This window comes from Schistocerca americana, chromosome X, assembly GCF_021461395.2.
Source record: "Schistocerca americana isolate TAMUIC-IGC-003095 chromosome X, iqSchAmer2.1, whole genome shotgun sequence".
Taxonomy (NCBI): Eukaryota; Metazoa; Arthropoda; class Insecta; order Orthoptera; family Acrididae; genus Schistocerca; species Schistocerca americana.
Genome location: NC_060130.1, coordinates 581,538,103 through 581,551,569, shown reverse-complemented (window position 1 = coordinate 581,551,569; position 13,467 = coordinate 581,538,103). Strand labels below are relative to the sequence as shown.

At 39.0% G+C, this 13,467-nt stretch overlaps 1 protein-coding gene across 3 annotated transcripts in view; it reads left to right on the top strand.

Moving 5' to 3' along the window:
- The window catches only part of LOC124554913 (epidermal growth factor receptor kinase substrate 8-like protein 2), a 197,047-nt gene that overhangs the window by 130,063 nt on the left and 53,517 nt on the right, over window positions 1-13,467 (top strand). For all 3 annotated transcript variants that reach the window (XM_047128600.1, XM_047128602.1, XM_047128601.1), the window contains exons 3-6: window positions 1,011-1,081; window positions 1,340-1,551; window positions 1,660-1,815; window positions 8,142-8,322. In XM_047128600.1, coding sequence (XP_046984556.1) covers window positions 1,011-1,081; window positions 1,340-1,551; window positions 1,660-1,815; window positions 8,142-8,322 — 620 coding nt within the window. The remainder of the gene's footprint in view (window positions 1-1,010; window positions 1,082-1,339; window positions 1,552-1,659; window positions 1,816-8,141; window positions 8,323-13,467) is intronic.

The following is a 13,467-nucleotide window of genomic DNA, read 5'->3' as shown; positions in this document are numbered from 1 at the left end:
TGCATTTTGATGCATCTTAATACCTTTTGAACTGTCCTCCATATGTACATTATCCACCTGTAAGTTGGGTGTCCATGATTTGCTTATGGAGATGAGAGTCTTGCACAGGGAACACATGACCACTCCACCAAAATTTATGTTTGTTTATTGTTGCCTCAATGCTAATAGCATTTGCTTTTTGGAGGACACCAATTTTACTAAGCTTGCCATTTTATTTTAAGGATTTTCTTCAGGGAATGCTGATTACATTTCTACAAGCAAATGACATCTCTCCTGCAGGTGGTCAAAGTTTCAGTGCCATAAGTTAATCTTGGTATTATAGTAGACTGCTACACGTACAGCTCAGCCCATGAGCTGATGTTATAATTATTGAAAACCCCTTTCTTTAGGTGACCAAACTCTGTGCTGGTGTATTTGGGGCAATGTTGAATTTCAGCATCAGTATTTTCACAAGTTGACAGGTAAGAGCTGACATAAGGGAAAACGTCATATGCTCTGCAAAAACTCGCCATTGATTATGGTGTTGAGAGGCGTTCATTTAGCAATTTAAGTAGGCTAATACAGAATATGGGTCTTTTTGAGGTTAAGAACTAGGCCAATGCCTGTAGATAATCTTTTGATTTGGACAGAACAACATTGTCATCAGCATATTGGAACTCAGTATTGCTAGTTAAAGGTGTTTTTTTTACTGGTCGTAAGTTGCTTTAAGTTGACTGATGCTCCATCAATCCTGTAATCCATTTCTGTACCCGATGATAATTTTGCTTTCACAAGATGAACGATTGATAAGTAGGCCTAGAAGTACTTGCGTGGATTTACATTTGATGGTTCTAATTATACCTGCTTTGGAATCTGAAATGAGTAATGACTCAGATTAAATAAAATCATTCATATTTCAAGGAAAAAATTAATATTAATTTGTGTGACTGAGAATGTGAGTATTTTATTGAATCAGTGGATGTATCTTTAGGTAAATGCTTTAACTAATATTTTCTTTTGTTTATTTTCAGAACTTCATATTCTTCTGATCCAAGGAGCATGTATCACCACAGCAGCATCCATTCAAATGGCTACTCTGGAGGTTAGTATTTGTCTGATGCTCCCTATGCAATCTGAATTGCAGAACTGAATTTCATGTGCAATATTGAAGAAATAATGTTACACAATAATGTTATACAACTTTATAACATAGTGTTCAGATTGTGCTGCTTTCATGTACTGAGCTTTGCAGTTCATAACACTTATGAAAATACAGAAAAAGTAACAGTGAAGAAAATTTTAATATTTGAAACATTTCTATTTATCTTCCAAAATGGAGCTCATATAATACTATTTGCAGATGGCCAACAAAGTGTGGTTGGAGAAGATGCTCCAACCTACGTTATGGAGCATCTTGCCACATTTTCTGTATCAAAAGAGACAGGAATTGTTTATCCAGCAGATGGTATGAGAAGACTACTACAGTTAGAAAAGTCAAATGGTATTTGGTCACAAAAAATGTCGTTGCGCTTGGACCGACAGGAAGTATTGATAATGGACTATGAAACAGGGGTGTGTGTTTATTGTTTTCCCAGATACACTTACTCTATCTCATTCGTATTTATCTGTATCTTATAGTCAAGAGTTTACATTTAACTGTGTGACTGTTATGTGCTGTAGGCTGTCATGGAACGTTTCCCTGTTGCTCTGATACAAGAACCTACGGCTTTCACTAGTCATGACCCAATGGAGATTTACAACAACATCCTGGTATTTGTTGTTGGTGATGAAAGACATGAACGCGCTGGACAACGTTCAGAAATGCACATATTTCAGGTAAATTTTGCTTGAATTGCTAGGATCTTTGTAGGAGACATTCACTGCCTGTCATATGATTTCACTTCATCTTAAATCTATACTAGACAACATTTTCTTCCAAGAAATTTTGCTCCCATATTTCAGAAATTATTCATATTCAACAATGAGGGTATTGTCTGACATACATTTTACATGTGGCCTCCTAATTTTTCACAACAGCATGTGTGTGAGAAGTTATCTTCATGTTAAAGCTGTTGTAAGTGTCAATGTGGTGAAAATTATGTAGGGCAGGCAATCTGTACAGTGTCATACTACTATACCAGTAAGGACAATGTATCAATCATACAATGTAGGCTTTCACGGCTGATATTGTCTTCACTTAAAACTTCCGTACTGATAGGCCGCGGTTGATGTATAAAACTCTCCCCTGATGTTGTGTCTCTGACTACAGGAGACATCCTCTGTGTTTGCCACTTTACCTTGGAAGATGTCTCCTGCAGTCGGAGACAAAACATCAGGGGAGAGTTTTATACATTGACCACGGCCTATCAGTCTGGAAGTTGTAAGTGAAAACAATGTATCAGGTTTGTAAACTTGGAACAGTCACTGATGGCTGAACATAGAAATAAGATATCTTTCAAAGATGTGAAGATTTTATCCCATGCTGCAACTTTATGGGGCTTCATAACAAAAAAAAAAGTGGTAAAAATTCAGATCTGCACTAGCAGATTTAACAGACAGTTTGTGTAATTCTTGAATGACCTGAGTCAGGTGCTGAAAGAAATTGAGTATCCTCAAAGAACCAAAGTAAAAAACTTTATTTCAAATAAAAGTGGTGGTGCTGAAGGCAATCTCCATTCTCCTTCCACCTTGTAGCCCTGGCAGAGATGAATAGGGGGGTGGTACTCATTTCACTGTCTATTTTCTACTCTGCCAATAGTAAGCCAGACTACACACATTGCTCATGGCAGTCAGTCAGCTCCTAATGAAAAACCTGGTGAAAATTTTCACAAGTTTCAGTTCCAACTCGAACATTATTCTGCTTGAACAATGAAAAAATTTAATGCAGATATTTCATGTATTTTCTATTAAAAACTCAATGATCTCAATAATTCAAACAAAAGTACATCCAAATCATTTCAAGAGATTACATCTATTTAAATGAATTACATTTGTACGTACAAACTCTAGTGAATTAATTTTTTACAATTACAGCTGTTATTGATACATGACAAACAGTCTTACATATTACTTGCTGTTCACAAGCACAGAATTTTATGAGAAATACAATTGGCAGTCTAATTTCTTTAAGGATGTGAAGCTTTTGTAATAAATGCATGGCTACTTTATATGTAATTTACTATAGTTGTTGTACTTGTCATACATAATCTGCATCTTTGTTGTGGTATAGTACCAAAGACAGTAGAATTGCGCATAAGAAAATTATTGTTTGAATGCACCTTCAGTGGCTCCAAAAGCCAAATAGCTTTCAGAAAAGTTCTCCTTAGTCATTATCATGGTGAGGACAGTATTAAAAGTCTCAACTTATAGGTCTTTAGCATCCATGTCATTTTCAAATGGTATGACTGATTTGTGGTTACTGCAATGTTCAAATGTACCTATGCTTCTGGTTTTGATTCCATTGATACCTAGTGCCATGGCTATTGTATGTGATATCAAACTTACTACCTGAGCCCCATCTTATTCTGTTACTCGCTCCTGTGAATGGGAACGTGTTATGCAGGTCTTGGAGTCACTTGCATCCCTCTAGAAAAGTTTTTACTGAGTTTAACGAAGGCAATGTTGGCCTTATGTATTCGACAATGCCATTTGGCTACACTGTCTAAAGGATCGTTCTAAGAAATACCAAATTAAGATCAACCTGAAGATGCCTAAATAAGGCAAAACGTGTAGTTGAAAAATATAAAAAAAACTAAAATTGCAACCAAGACTGTTTTTAACCAATACTAGAAGTGTTTAGATTTTGAATCGCTTGACACAGCTAGAAACCTAAGGAAATTTGATTCATTGAACCCAGTAATGTTTTTTATAAATTTGTGCAAATTTAGCAATCAGGTCTGATTGCAGAATGAACTAGTCTCAGAATATGTTTCTTTTACAAGGGGCAATCAATAAGTAATGCAACACATTATTTTCCTTGGCCATTTTTGGTTTAAAAAATGCGGAATTTGTTGTGGAATGCATTGGAATATTTCTGCTTCAGTGTGTATAGTTTAATGAAGTTCCAATGGGTAGTGGCACTATAGTCTTCAAACTGGCATCTGTAACAGAGGTGTCTCAGCAGAGAGCTGTCATTGAGTTTCTTTTGGCGGAAAGCCTTGCAAAATGTCTATGGAGACACAGCAGTGAACTAAAGGATGGTGAGTTGTTGGGCAAGGTGTCTGTCATCATTGCAACAAGATCATGGAAACCTGTCTGATCTCCCATGGACAGGCTGGCTGCACACAGCTGCTCAACTGGACATCTCTGTTGGTAGTGCTGACATGCTCGTCCACCAGTTGGGATGCTCGAACGTGTGTACTTGTGGGGTTCCTTGCTACCTAACAGAAGACCTTAAAGAGTAACAAAGGACAATCTGTGCAGAATTGCTTGTGTGTTACAAGACTGATTGTGATAATTTTTTGTTGAAAATTTTCTCAGGCAATGAAACATGGGTTCATAACTTTGAACCAGAAAACAAAATGGCAATCCATGATTGGTGCCACACCAAGAAAGAAGAAAAAGTTCAAAACTGCACTGTCATCCAGTAAAGTCATGGTGATGGGCTTTTAGGACTCTGAAGGGGCTGTTCTGTTTGCTGCACTCATTCATGGTGCAATGATCAAATCTGAAATATATTGTGCTACCCTCAAGAAACTGAAGAAATGCATTCAGTGTGTTTGTCACCACAAAAATGCAAATGAACTTCTGATTCTGCATGATGACGCAAGGACTCTCACAAGTCTGCACACTTGAGAGGAGTTTACAAAACTTCATTTGATCGCTCTACCTCATCCACTTTACAGCCCGGATCTCGCACCTTCCAACTTCCATCTTATTAGCCCAATGGAGGATGTACTCCATGGGATGCAGTATTTGGATGGTGGCAAGGTTATTGATGCAGCAAGATGTGATTCTTCAGTTTCTCCTGACATATTTCTTGCTCGAACAGTCCACGGGTGTACTGCTAGTCCATAGTGTCCAATGGGCACAATATTTTGGTGATAAGACATGTCACCATCGTCAGGTGCGCTGACAAACTGCACAGGGTGCGCACCTTCTCTGACGCAGAGAGTTCTTCCCCAAGAGCTGGGACACCTCAAAACTGTATTCCGGAAAAACAGGTACTCGGAATGGCAGATCAGATGCGCTCTCCGCCCCACTTCTACAGTACAGAGTGTGGAGATGGAAGAAGTCACGGAGAAAGAGATAGCCATTGCCTATATAGCACATACTGGTGCACTATTGGGGAAAATTGGATGAATATTGAGGAAACACCGAGTAGGAACTGTCTTTTGCCTGCCAAATAAGACATGAGCATTATTGGGAAGTGTCAAAGACTATCTTGGTTTGCAGAAGGCTGGCATATACCAGATTCCGTGTGAATGTGGGAAGACTTATATTGGACAGACAGTGCGCACCATTGCAGATCATTGCCGAGAACATCAGAGGCACACTTGACTTGGTCACCCCAACAAGTCGTTGCTCACAGAGCACTGTCTGTCTGAAAATCACAAAATGGACTACCAACATACCAGGGTCTTCGCACAGACATCTAAATACTGGGTCAGCATTGTTAGAGATGTTATCGAAATTCATTCCAGGGACGGACTCATCAACCGAGATTGCGGCTAATGCCTCAGCAGGGCATGGGAACCAGCATTTAGTCTAATTAAAAAGACGTTCAGCAAAAGAAACAAACAGGAAACTAGGGCGGTGAGGCAATTACATCGACGCCACCACAGACACCGACGCCAGCGTCTCAGCGACCGCTGTCGCGGGGGCGCGGACCGCAGAGAGAACGCCTCGTGAGGGGAGGGGATTTAATACAGCCACCTGCCCTCAGGAGCTCAGTTCGTTAGTGCACCTGATGATGGCGACATGTCTGATCACCGAAATATTGTGCCCATCGGACACTATGGACCGGCAGTACACCCATGGACTGCTCGAGCGATGCAGCTGGATGTTTGTTCTGGTGTTGAGCAGTAAAGTGCTACCTTGCAGGCTTACAGGCCCGCCAAGTAAGGTGATATAAATCTGTTGCATTGAATGGAGATTAAATGGAATTATACAGTTCTTTAGCCAGAAGAATGGGAAATAATATGGTGTACTGGAATCCTGAATGAAACTGATCTGCTTTCAGGAGAAAAATGTGTTGCCTTACTTATTGAATGCCCCTCATAGATTCTTAGGTATTTAAATTTTTTTAAAAATGTAAATAAAATCAAACACAGAAAATTATGATATTGTTAGATGAGGTGTGGTACATATTGAATAAAGGGTTTATAAATGACAAATCTAGTATTATTTAATGTATTAATTCATGAGATTACATCAGACAGTTCCACCTCTATATTTTCAAATTCCCTGTTATCTTACGTGCAGACACTGCATATTTCAGTACTTATCTTTGGAGTCCTGTCACACTTAGAAAAATGGCCCAACATATTTTCCATAACTATGTGCCTTTTACTTTTATTTATCTATTTTTTTATTTCCTATCATTTATTGCCTTCTTCTTCAAACTGTTTTTCCCTTTTTGATCTTCATTTGCCTGACTTACTTATAATTATAATTAAACTTACGTTTGTTCATTTTTGTTTTGATAGCCATTTACATCTTATTTCTCAACCACATAAAGTATTTTTCTACAGTTAGGTAATAAGCTTCTCCTCCACACAGTTTTGTTAATTTATCTGGGATTTTAATCCTGCATAATTACAATGTCTTTGTCTTTGCAACATTTAGGTTGCAGTTAATGGAATATTTCAAATGATATTTTACCACTTTCATGCAGTTTTTGTTACTCTTTTTTCCTCTATTAGTATTTTAGGAAAATGTCACGATATACAAAACTTCAGCTCGCTGCCACTTTATTGTACTGCAATGGGAGAAAACAAGACCTTTACATTTGTTCAGCAGTGCCTTATTTTCAATCTGTAGATGTACAGAATGTTATTTTTTACAGATATTGTGTCACGTTGATAAACAGTTGCCCAAGATAATATTTTGAGACTGTCTACTTGAGGAAAGGACAATACTTACTGATGAAATATAACATCTCCTGAAATGTTCCTAAGGGCTGTTTTTTATTGTAGAAAGGAAGATTTAATGTCCCATTGATGATGAAGCCATTAGAGGTAGAGCAAAATGTCAGTTTAAAGAAAGATGGGGAAAGAAAATGGGCATGTCTTTTCAATGGAACTAACATTTATTTGCCTTAAGCAATTTATACAAAGCATGGATAACTTAAATCTGGATGGTTGCACAAAGGTTTGACCTGGTATCCCTGTAAATGTGAATCCAATGTTTTTACACTGTACCACCTCACTTAGTCAGGCTATTTAGTTGCTGTAATTATACATTTTTAAGTTTCTGGTTTTACCCCACATTGAAAGATCTTATAAGGTAGTTGTCAGGAAAAAAGGAGGACCTATAAAGCTAGAATTACAGTGGACATAATATTATTGCAGTTGATAGGTGGAGAATGTTGAGCAGATCTGTACCCACCTTTGTAATCATAGTATTTATTCGTATTTATATGCTTCTCATGATTTTCATGTGCTTAGGTTGGATGTAATTTGTTTCTAAAGACTTGTGCTATTTTAAGAGGTTCTGAATGCTGGTAGCACAATGTAGTAGTATAAAGGGAGGAAGGAAGGGAGGGAGGGCAGTCACAATTCGATGATCCACTACAGAACAACAGCAACTTCATTAGGCAGTGTTGGTGAATTGATCATGATCATCATGACATTTGCCCAAATTGGTTTTGAGAAATTATGGAAAGACTGAGTCAGTATGGCTGGCTTGGTGTTTTAATTTTATTCCTTTTGTGTCATAACCACTATATCATCACATTCATTTCATATAATAGTGAGTTGACATTCAGTGGTTTCAGTACACTTTCTGTGTTGTAATAACTTCATTTAGTCATCCTAGTATGTCTGTCCCGTCTGTATTGTCTGTTTTAGATGTTTTTTAACTGTATGTTCACAAAATACTTCTGTTTATACATTGAAGAGAGTAATATGGTTCAGTTACCAAAAATTTTATATTTCGTTATTAGTAAATGTTAATTGTCATTGTATCTCTCTGAATAATGTGCCTTTTGATTGTTGATGTAGTGCCAGACAGTGTCAGCCCAAGAACTAGTTGAGGATTTGAAGATGCTACGAGTTGGAAAAATACCTCCTGGAAGGCAGTCTCGCCATATTCCACCACCACCAGCAACTCCCCCTCCAGAACCACCAAGTAACGGAATAAGTGTAAGAGAACAGGTTTCAGTCTTCAATGCTGCAGCTCATCGTAAGTAACAACTCAAAATATTTATGCCATAGCAACTAGAAAGTTGATAAATATATTTCATACTGCTTATCTACATCAGTAATTAATAATTGTCAAAATACATCAGGGTTGTGACTGGGAGGGGCAGAAGATGTGAAGGGTAGAGGGGAAGGGAGAGGTTTGGAACACACTCCAGGGCTCTGTGCTATTAGAAGAAAGTAAAGAAAGAAAATGAGGTTTTAACATTTTGTCGTCAACAAGATCATTAGACATTGGTCAGTTGCCAGCCTCCATTGGTGACTCACATAGAGAATATCAAGTCAAATATTTAGCTTATTCTGCTAATTTTCATAGTTTAAGCCTTAAATTCCTTGCATGTTTTTGTGTGCATGCATAGTTTAATTCTTAAATTCGTTGCACATTTTTGTAGGTCAGGGAGTAGTCTTGTAAATTAGTATCTGTATAGTGTATATTTGCACAATCTGTAGCACATGAGTTATTTGTTTTGAAAGGTCAATGGCTGTTGATCACAGCAGTCAGCAGCCAGCCTTCATTTGTGACACCAGAAGAGCAGCAAGTTGCGTATTTAATTTTTCTTGTTTTTATTGTTTCATTCTTAAATTGGTAGTAGTTGGATGAATATTGTGTGTGTGTGTGTGTGTGTGTGTGTGTGTGTGTGTGTGTGTGTGTGTGTGTGTGTGTTGGTTGATGTGGACGTGGACGTGGACGTGGACATGGACATGGACATGGACATGGACATGGACATGGTCGTGGTCGTGGTCACAGGAAGAGCTGGCTGCAGTTCACAAGCAGCTGAAGATGGAGATGTTCAGCCATCCACAGGTTGCTGCCTTGGGTCGATGGAGCATCTGGCGCATCACATGGCACACCTCAAGTGCAACTTGTTTTGCCTTCATGCTCTGCTGCCAATGCAACTTCCAATGTATCTGGCACAGGGATCCACACTTTCCGCAGGTTGAGTGGCAATTTGTAGTGCGTTCGTGTCGCCCAAGGCGGAAACTCAATGTGGAGACTGCGCGTCTGGTGTCATCCATTCACCTTTTGAGTGGACAGGTATCAATTGATTCAACAGGGTCTGAACAGGGATAGAAGTTTACTATTAGGTGCATTAAGGAGTCCCTTTAGGAAAATAACATCCAGGGTTGGAAAGAAAACCAAAGTGCACTGTGTATGTCTGCTGGGAGGGATCATCCAAGATGTGGAGGAGGCCCTTCCTGCAGCTACAGAGTGTGCGAGATGCAGTTGGCTGCAGGTTGTGGCTCATGTTGGCACCAGTGACATCTGTTGCTTAGGTTCTGAGGCCATTTTCAGTTTGTATGGGTTGGAGGAACTGGCCTTGCATGCAGAGTGCAAGTAGAGCTCACAATTTGCAGCATTGTTCCTAGATCTGATTGATGTCCTTTGGTTTGGAGCTGAGGGAGGGGAGGGGGTTTTCAACCAAAGCACTCACTCACTCCGTCTTCAGGCCACAAGTGGCCCACCGGGACCATCCGACTGCCGTATCATCCTCAGATGAGGATGCGGAGTGTGGTCAGCACACCGCTCTCCCAGTCATTGTGATGGTTTTCTTTGACCGGAGCCACTACTATTCGGTCAAGTAGCTCCTCAATTGGCATCACGAGGCTGAGTGCACCCCGAAAAATGGCAACAGCGCATGGCGGCTGGATGGTCACCCATCCAAGTGCCGACCACGCCCGACAGCGCTTAACTTCAGTGATCTCACGGGAACCGGTGTATCCACTGCAGCACGGCCGTTGCCTTCTCAACCAAAGGCTCCATTGATTTTGGCTGCAGATTTCTAGATCTTCATTATGTGGTGGAGAATTGTAGGACTCCCCTTGATAGGTCAGGTGTGCAGCACACAAAGAATGCAGCTACTCAGATAGCAGAGTACTTGTGGAGTGCACATGAGGTTTTTTTAGTCTAAGCAGTCGTTTGAGGTTCTCTGATGAACATTCATTAGTCAATATGCAGAGAGCAAAATCAGACTGTGTACAAGTAAAGACACTTAGATTCTTAAAATTTTAACAGTAAATTTTTGAACTACTCATAACAAAGTTCCTGAACTTAACTGCCCTCCAGAAAAGTTGTCATGCTCAAATTATTCTTGGAACTCAAATCTGGCTTAAATCCGAGGTAGAAAACTCTGAAATATTTAGCGAGGTATGGAACATTTATCAAAAGGACTGACTGGATGCCATTGAAAGTGAGTGTTTATTGCTGTTGACAAAAATAATGTTTCTGTCATGGTTGAAATTGAGTCTGACTTTGAAGTTATTTGGATGTGAGTAATAGACCTAAGCAAACTCAAGTTTTTTGTCAGCCACCCGATTCCACCATAACAGTTGTAGAATCTTTCAAAGAAAGTCTATTCTCAGTAGTGTGGAAGTACCTAGATCATGCAAAATTAGTTGGAAGTGGCTTTAATCTACTGAGTGTAGACTGGGATTTCTATGAATTCATTGCAGGTGATAACAACAGACAGTTTTGTGGAGTACTTTTGAATACATTTTCCAAAAAATTTCTTGAACAGCTAGTTACACAACCCACGTGCAATAGAAATATTTTAGACCATGTAGCTACAAACAGGCCTGTACTTATCGAGAGTATGAATGTAGAGACAGGGATTAATGATCATGATGTTATCGTAGCGATGACGGTTCCTAAAGTTAATAAATCTATCACGAAGGCTAGGAGAGCATTTATGCTGGATAGAGCAAATAAGCAGTTGTTAGTGTCTGACAGGCAATGAACGGACATAATTTTGTACCAATTAAAGAATTATGGACAAAGTTTAAACTGATTGTAAATTGCGCTATGAGTAAATATGTGCCAAGTAAATAGATTAATGACAGAAATGACCCACTGTGGGTTAGTAACCAAATTTGGAACATGCTGAGGAAGCAGAGGTTATTGCAGTCTCAGTTCAAAAAAGAACATGCTAATGTCGATAGGCAGAAGTTAGTTAGAAATTTGTATGTCTGTAACAAGATCAATGCATGAAGCATATAACTTCCACCATCATAGCTTTGTGAAAGAGCTTGTTGGGAACCTGAGAAAATTCTTGTTTTGCATAAAATTGCCAAGCGGGTCGAAGGATTCCACCTATTCACTTGTTGAGTAGTATGGTGTGGACATAGAAGAATGCAAAAGGAAAGCTGGATTCTTAAATTTTGGATTTAAGAAATCATTCACATAGAAGGATCATACAAACATCCCACTATTTGACTGTCACACAGACTCCTGTATGGAAGACATAGTAATAGGCATCCCTGGTGTAAAGAAGCAACTGAGAGTTAAAAAGAAGTAAGTTGCCAGTTCCAGATGGAATACCACTTTGGAGAGTACACTGTGGCATTGGCCCCCTACTTAGCTTGAATTTATTGCATATCTCTCTCCAAGCACAAAGTCCCAAGTGACTGGTAAGACGTGCAAGAGACTTCTATCTATAAGAAGGGAAAATAATGGGCCTGCATAATTACAGACCAGTATCCTGAAAATCAGTTTGCTGCAGAACTCTTGAGCATATTGTGAGTTTCAGTATAATAAATTTCTTGAAGACAGAAATGCTTCAGTCCACAGATCAGCACAGATGTAGAAAGCATCATTCATGTGAAACTCAGGGTGCCCTTTTCTTGCATGATATACTGTGAATCATGGATGGACAACTGGCAGACTCCATACTCCTAGATTTCCAGAAAGCATTTGACACAGTGCCCCATTGCAGACTGTTAATGAAGGTATGCGCATATGGAATAGGTTCCCAGATACATGAGTGGCTGTAAGACTTCTTAAGTAATAGAACTCAGTATAATGTCCTCAACGGTAAGTGTTCATTAGAGACAAGAGTATCATCAGGAGTGCTCCACGAAAATCAGATAGGACTGCTCTTATTCTCTATATACATAAATGATATGATGGACAGGGAGAGCAGCAGTCTTTGGCTGTTTGCTGATGATGTTGTGTATGTGAAGGTATTGTCATTGAGTGACTGCAGGAGGTTCAAAATGACTGAAGATAAAATTTTTAGTTGGTATGATCAATGGCAACTTGCTCTAAATGTTAAAAAAGTTTATGCAGATGAGGTGGAAAAACAGTCTTGTAATGTTTGAATACAGCATTAGTAGTGTACTGCTTGACACAGTAGCATTGATTAAATACAGTATGTAATCATAATGTTGCAGGGCGATATGAAATGGAACGAGCACGTAAGGATGGTGGTAGAGAAGGCAAATGATCAACTTTGATTTATTGGGAGACTTTTAGGAAAATGTAGCTCATCTATAAAGGGGACAGTGTGTAGAACACTGGTGCAATCCATTCTTGAATACTGCTTGAGTGTGTGAGATGCCCACGAGGCCAGATTAAAGGAAGATATTGAAGAAATTCAAAGAAATGCTGCTAGATTTGTTACCAGTAGGTTTGATCAGCTTGCAGGTATGATGGAGATGCTTCGTGAACACAAATGGGAAGCCCTGGAGGGAAGATTTCTTTTTGCAAAACACTGTTGAGAAAATCTTGAAACCTGGCATTTGAAGCTGACTGCAGAATCATTCTACTGTGGCCAACATACATTTTTGTAAGGACCTTGAAGACAATATAGGAGAAATTAGGGCTAATATGCAGTCATACTGACTGTTGATTTTCCCTTGCTCCATTTGTGAGTGGAACAGGAAAGGAAATCACTAGTAGTGGTATAAGGTACCCACCGCCACGCAAGGTACGGTAGCTTGTGGAGTATGTATGTAGGCATAGATGTAGATTAGGAATGGAGCACAAGCTTGGATCAGGATTGTAAAAAAACAGATTTAAAGGTTAACAATGATGTTATTCTTCCTTCAGTAAATCTTAATAAACTTAACAAGATTTCTCAAGAGATGTAAGATTCATTTTATCCACTTTCCTGTTTATTTAAAGTACTATAATTTCTTCAGTAGTCTAATAATTGATTTCCTGGTCCTTGTCTGGCATTAATGTGTCACTAATTATGTTGTAGTTTGTTCCAGAGTGTATACTAGTTTGGTTGCAGATATTTTTCCAGCATGACTTTCTAATAACATATCTAATTTTAAGACATGGACTTTGCTCTGGAAAGCAGTTGAAGATAATCAGTCAATAAAGATGTTAGTTACAATTTTAATGATT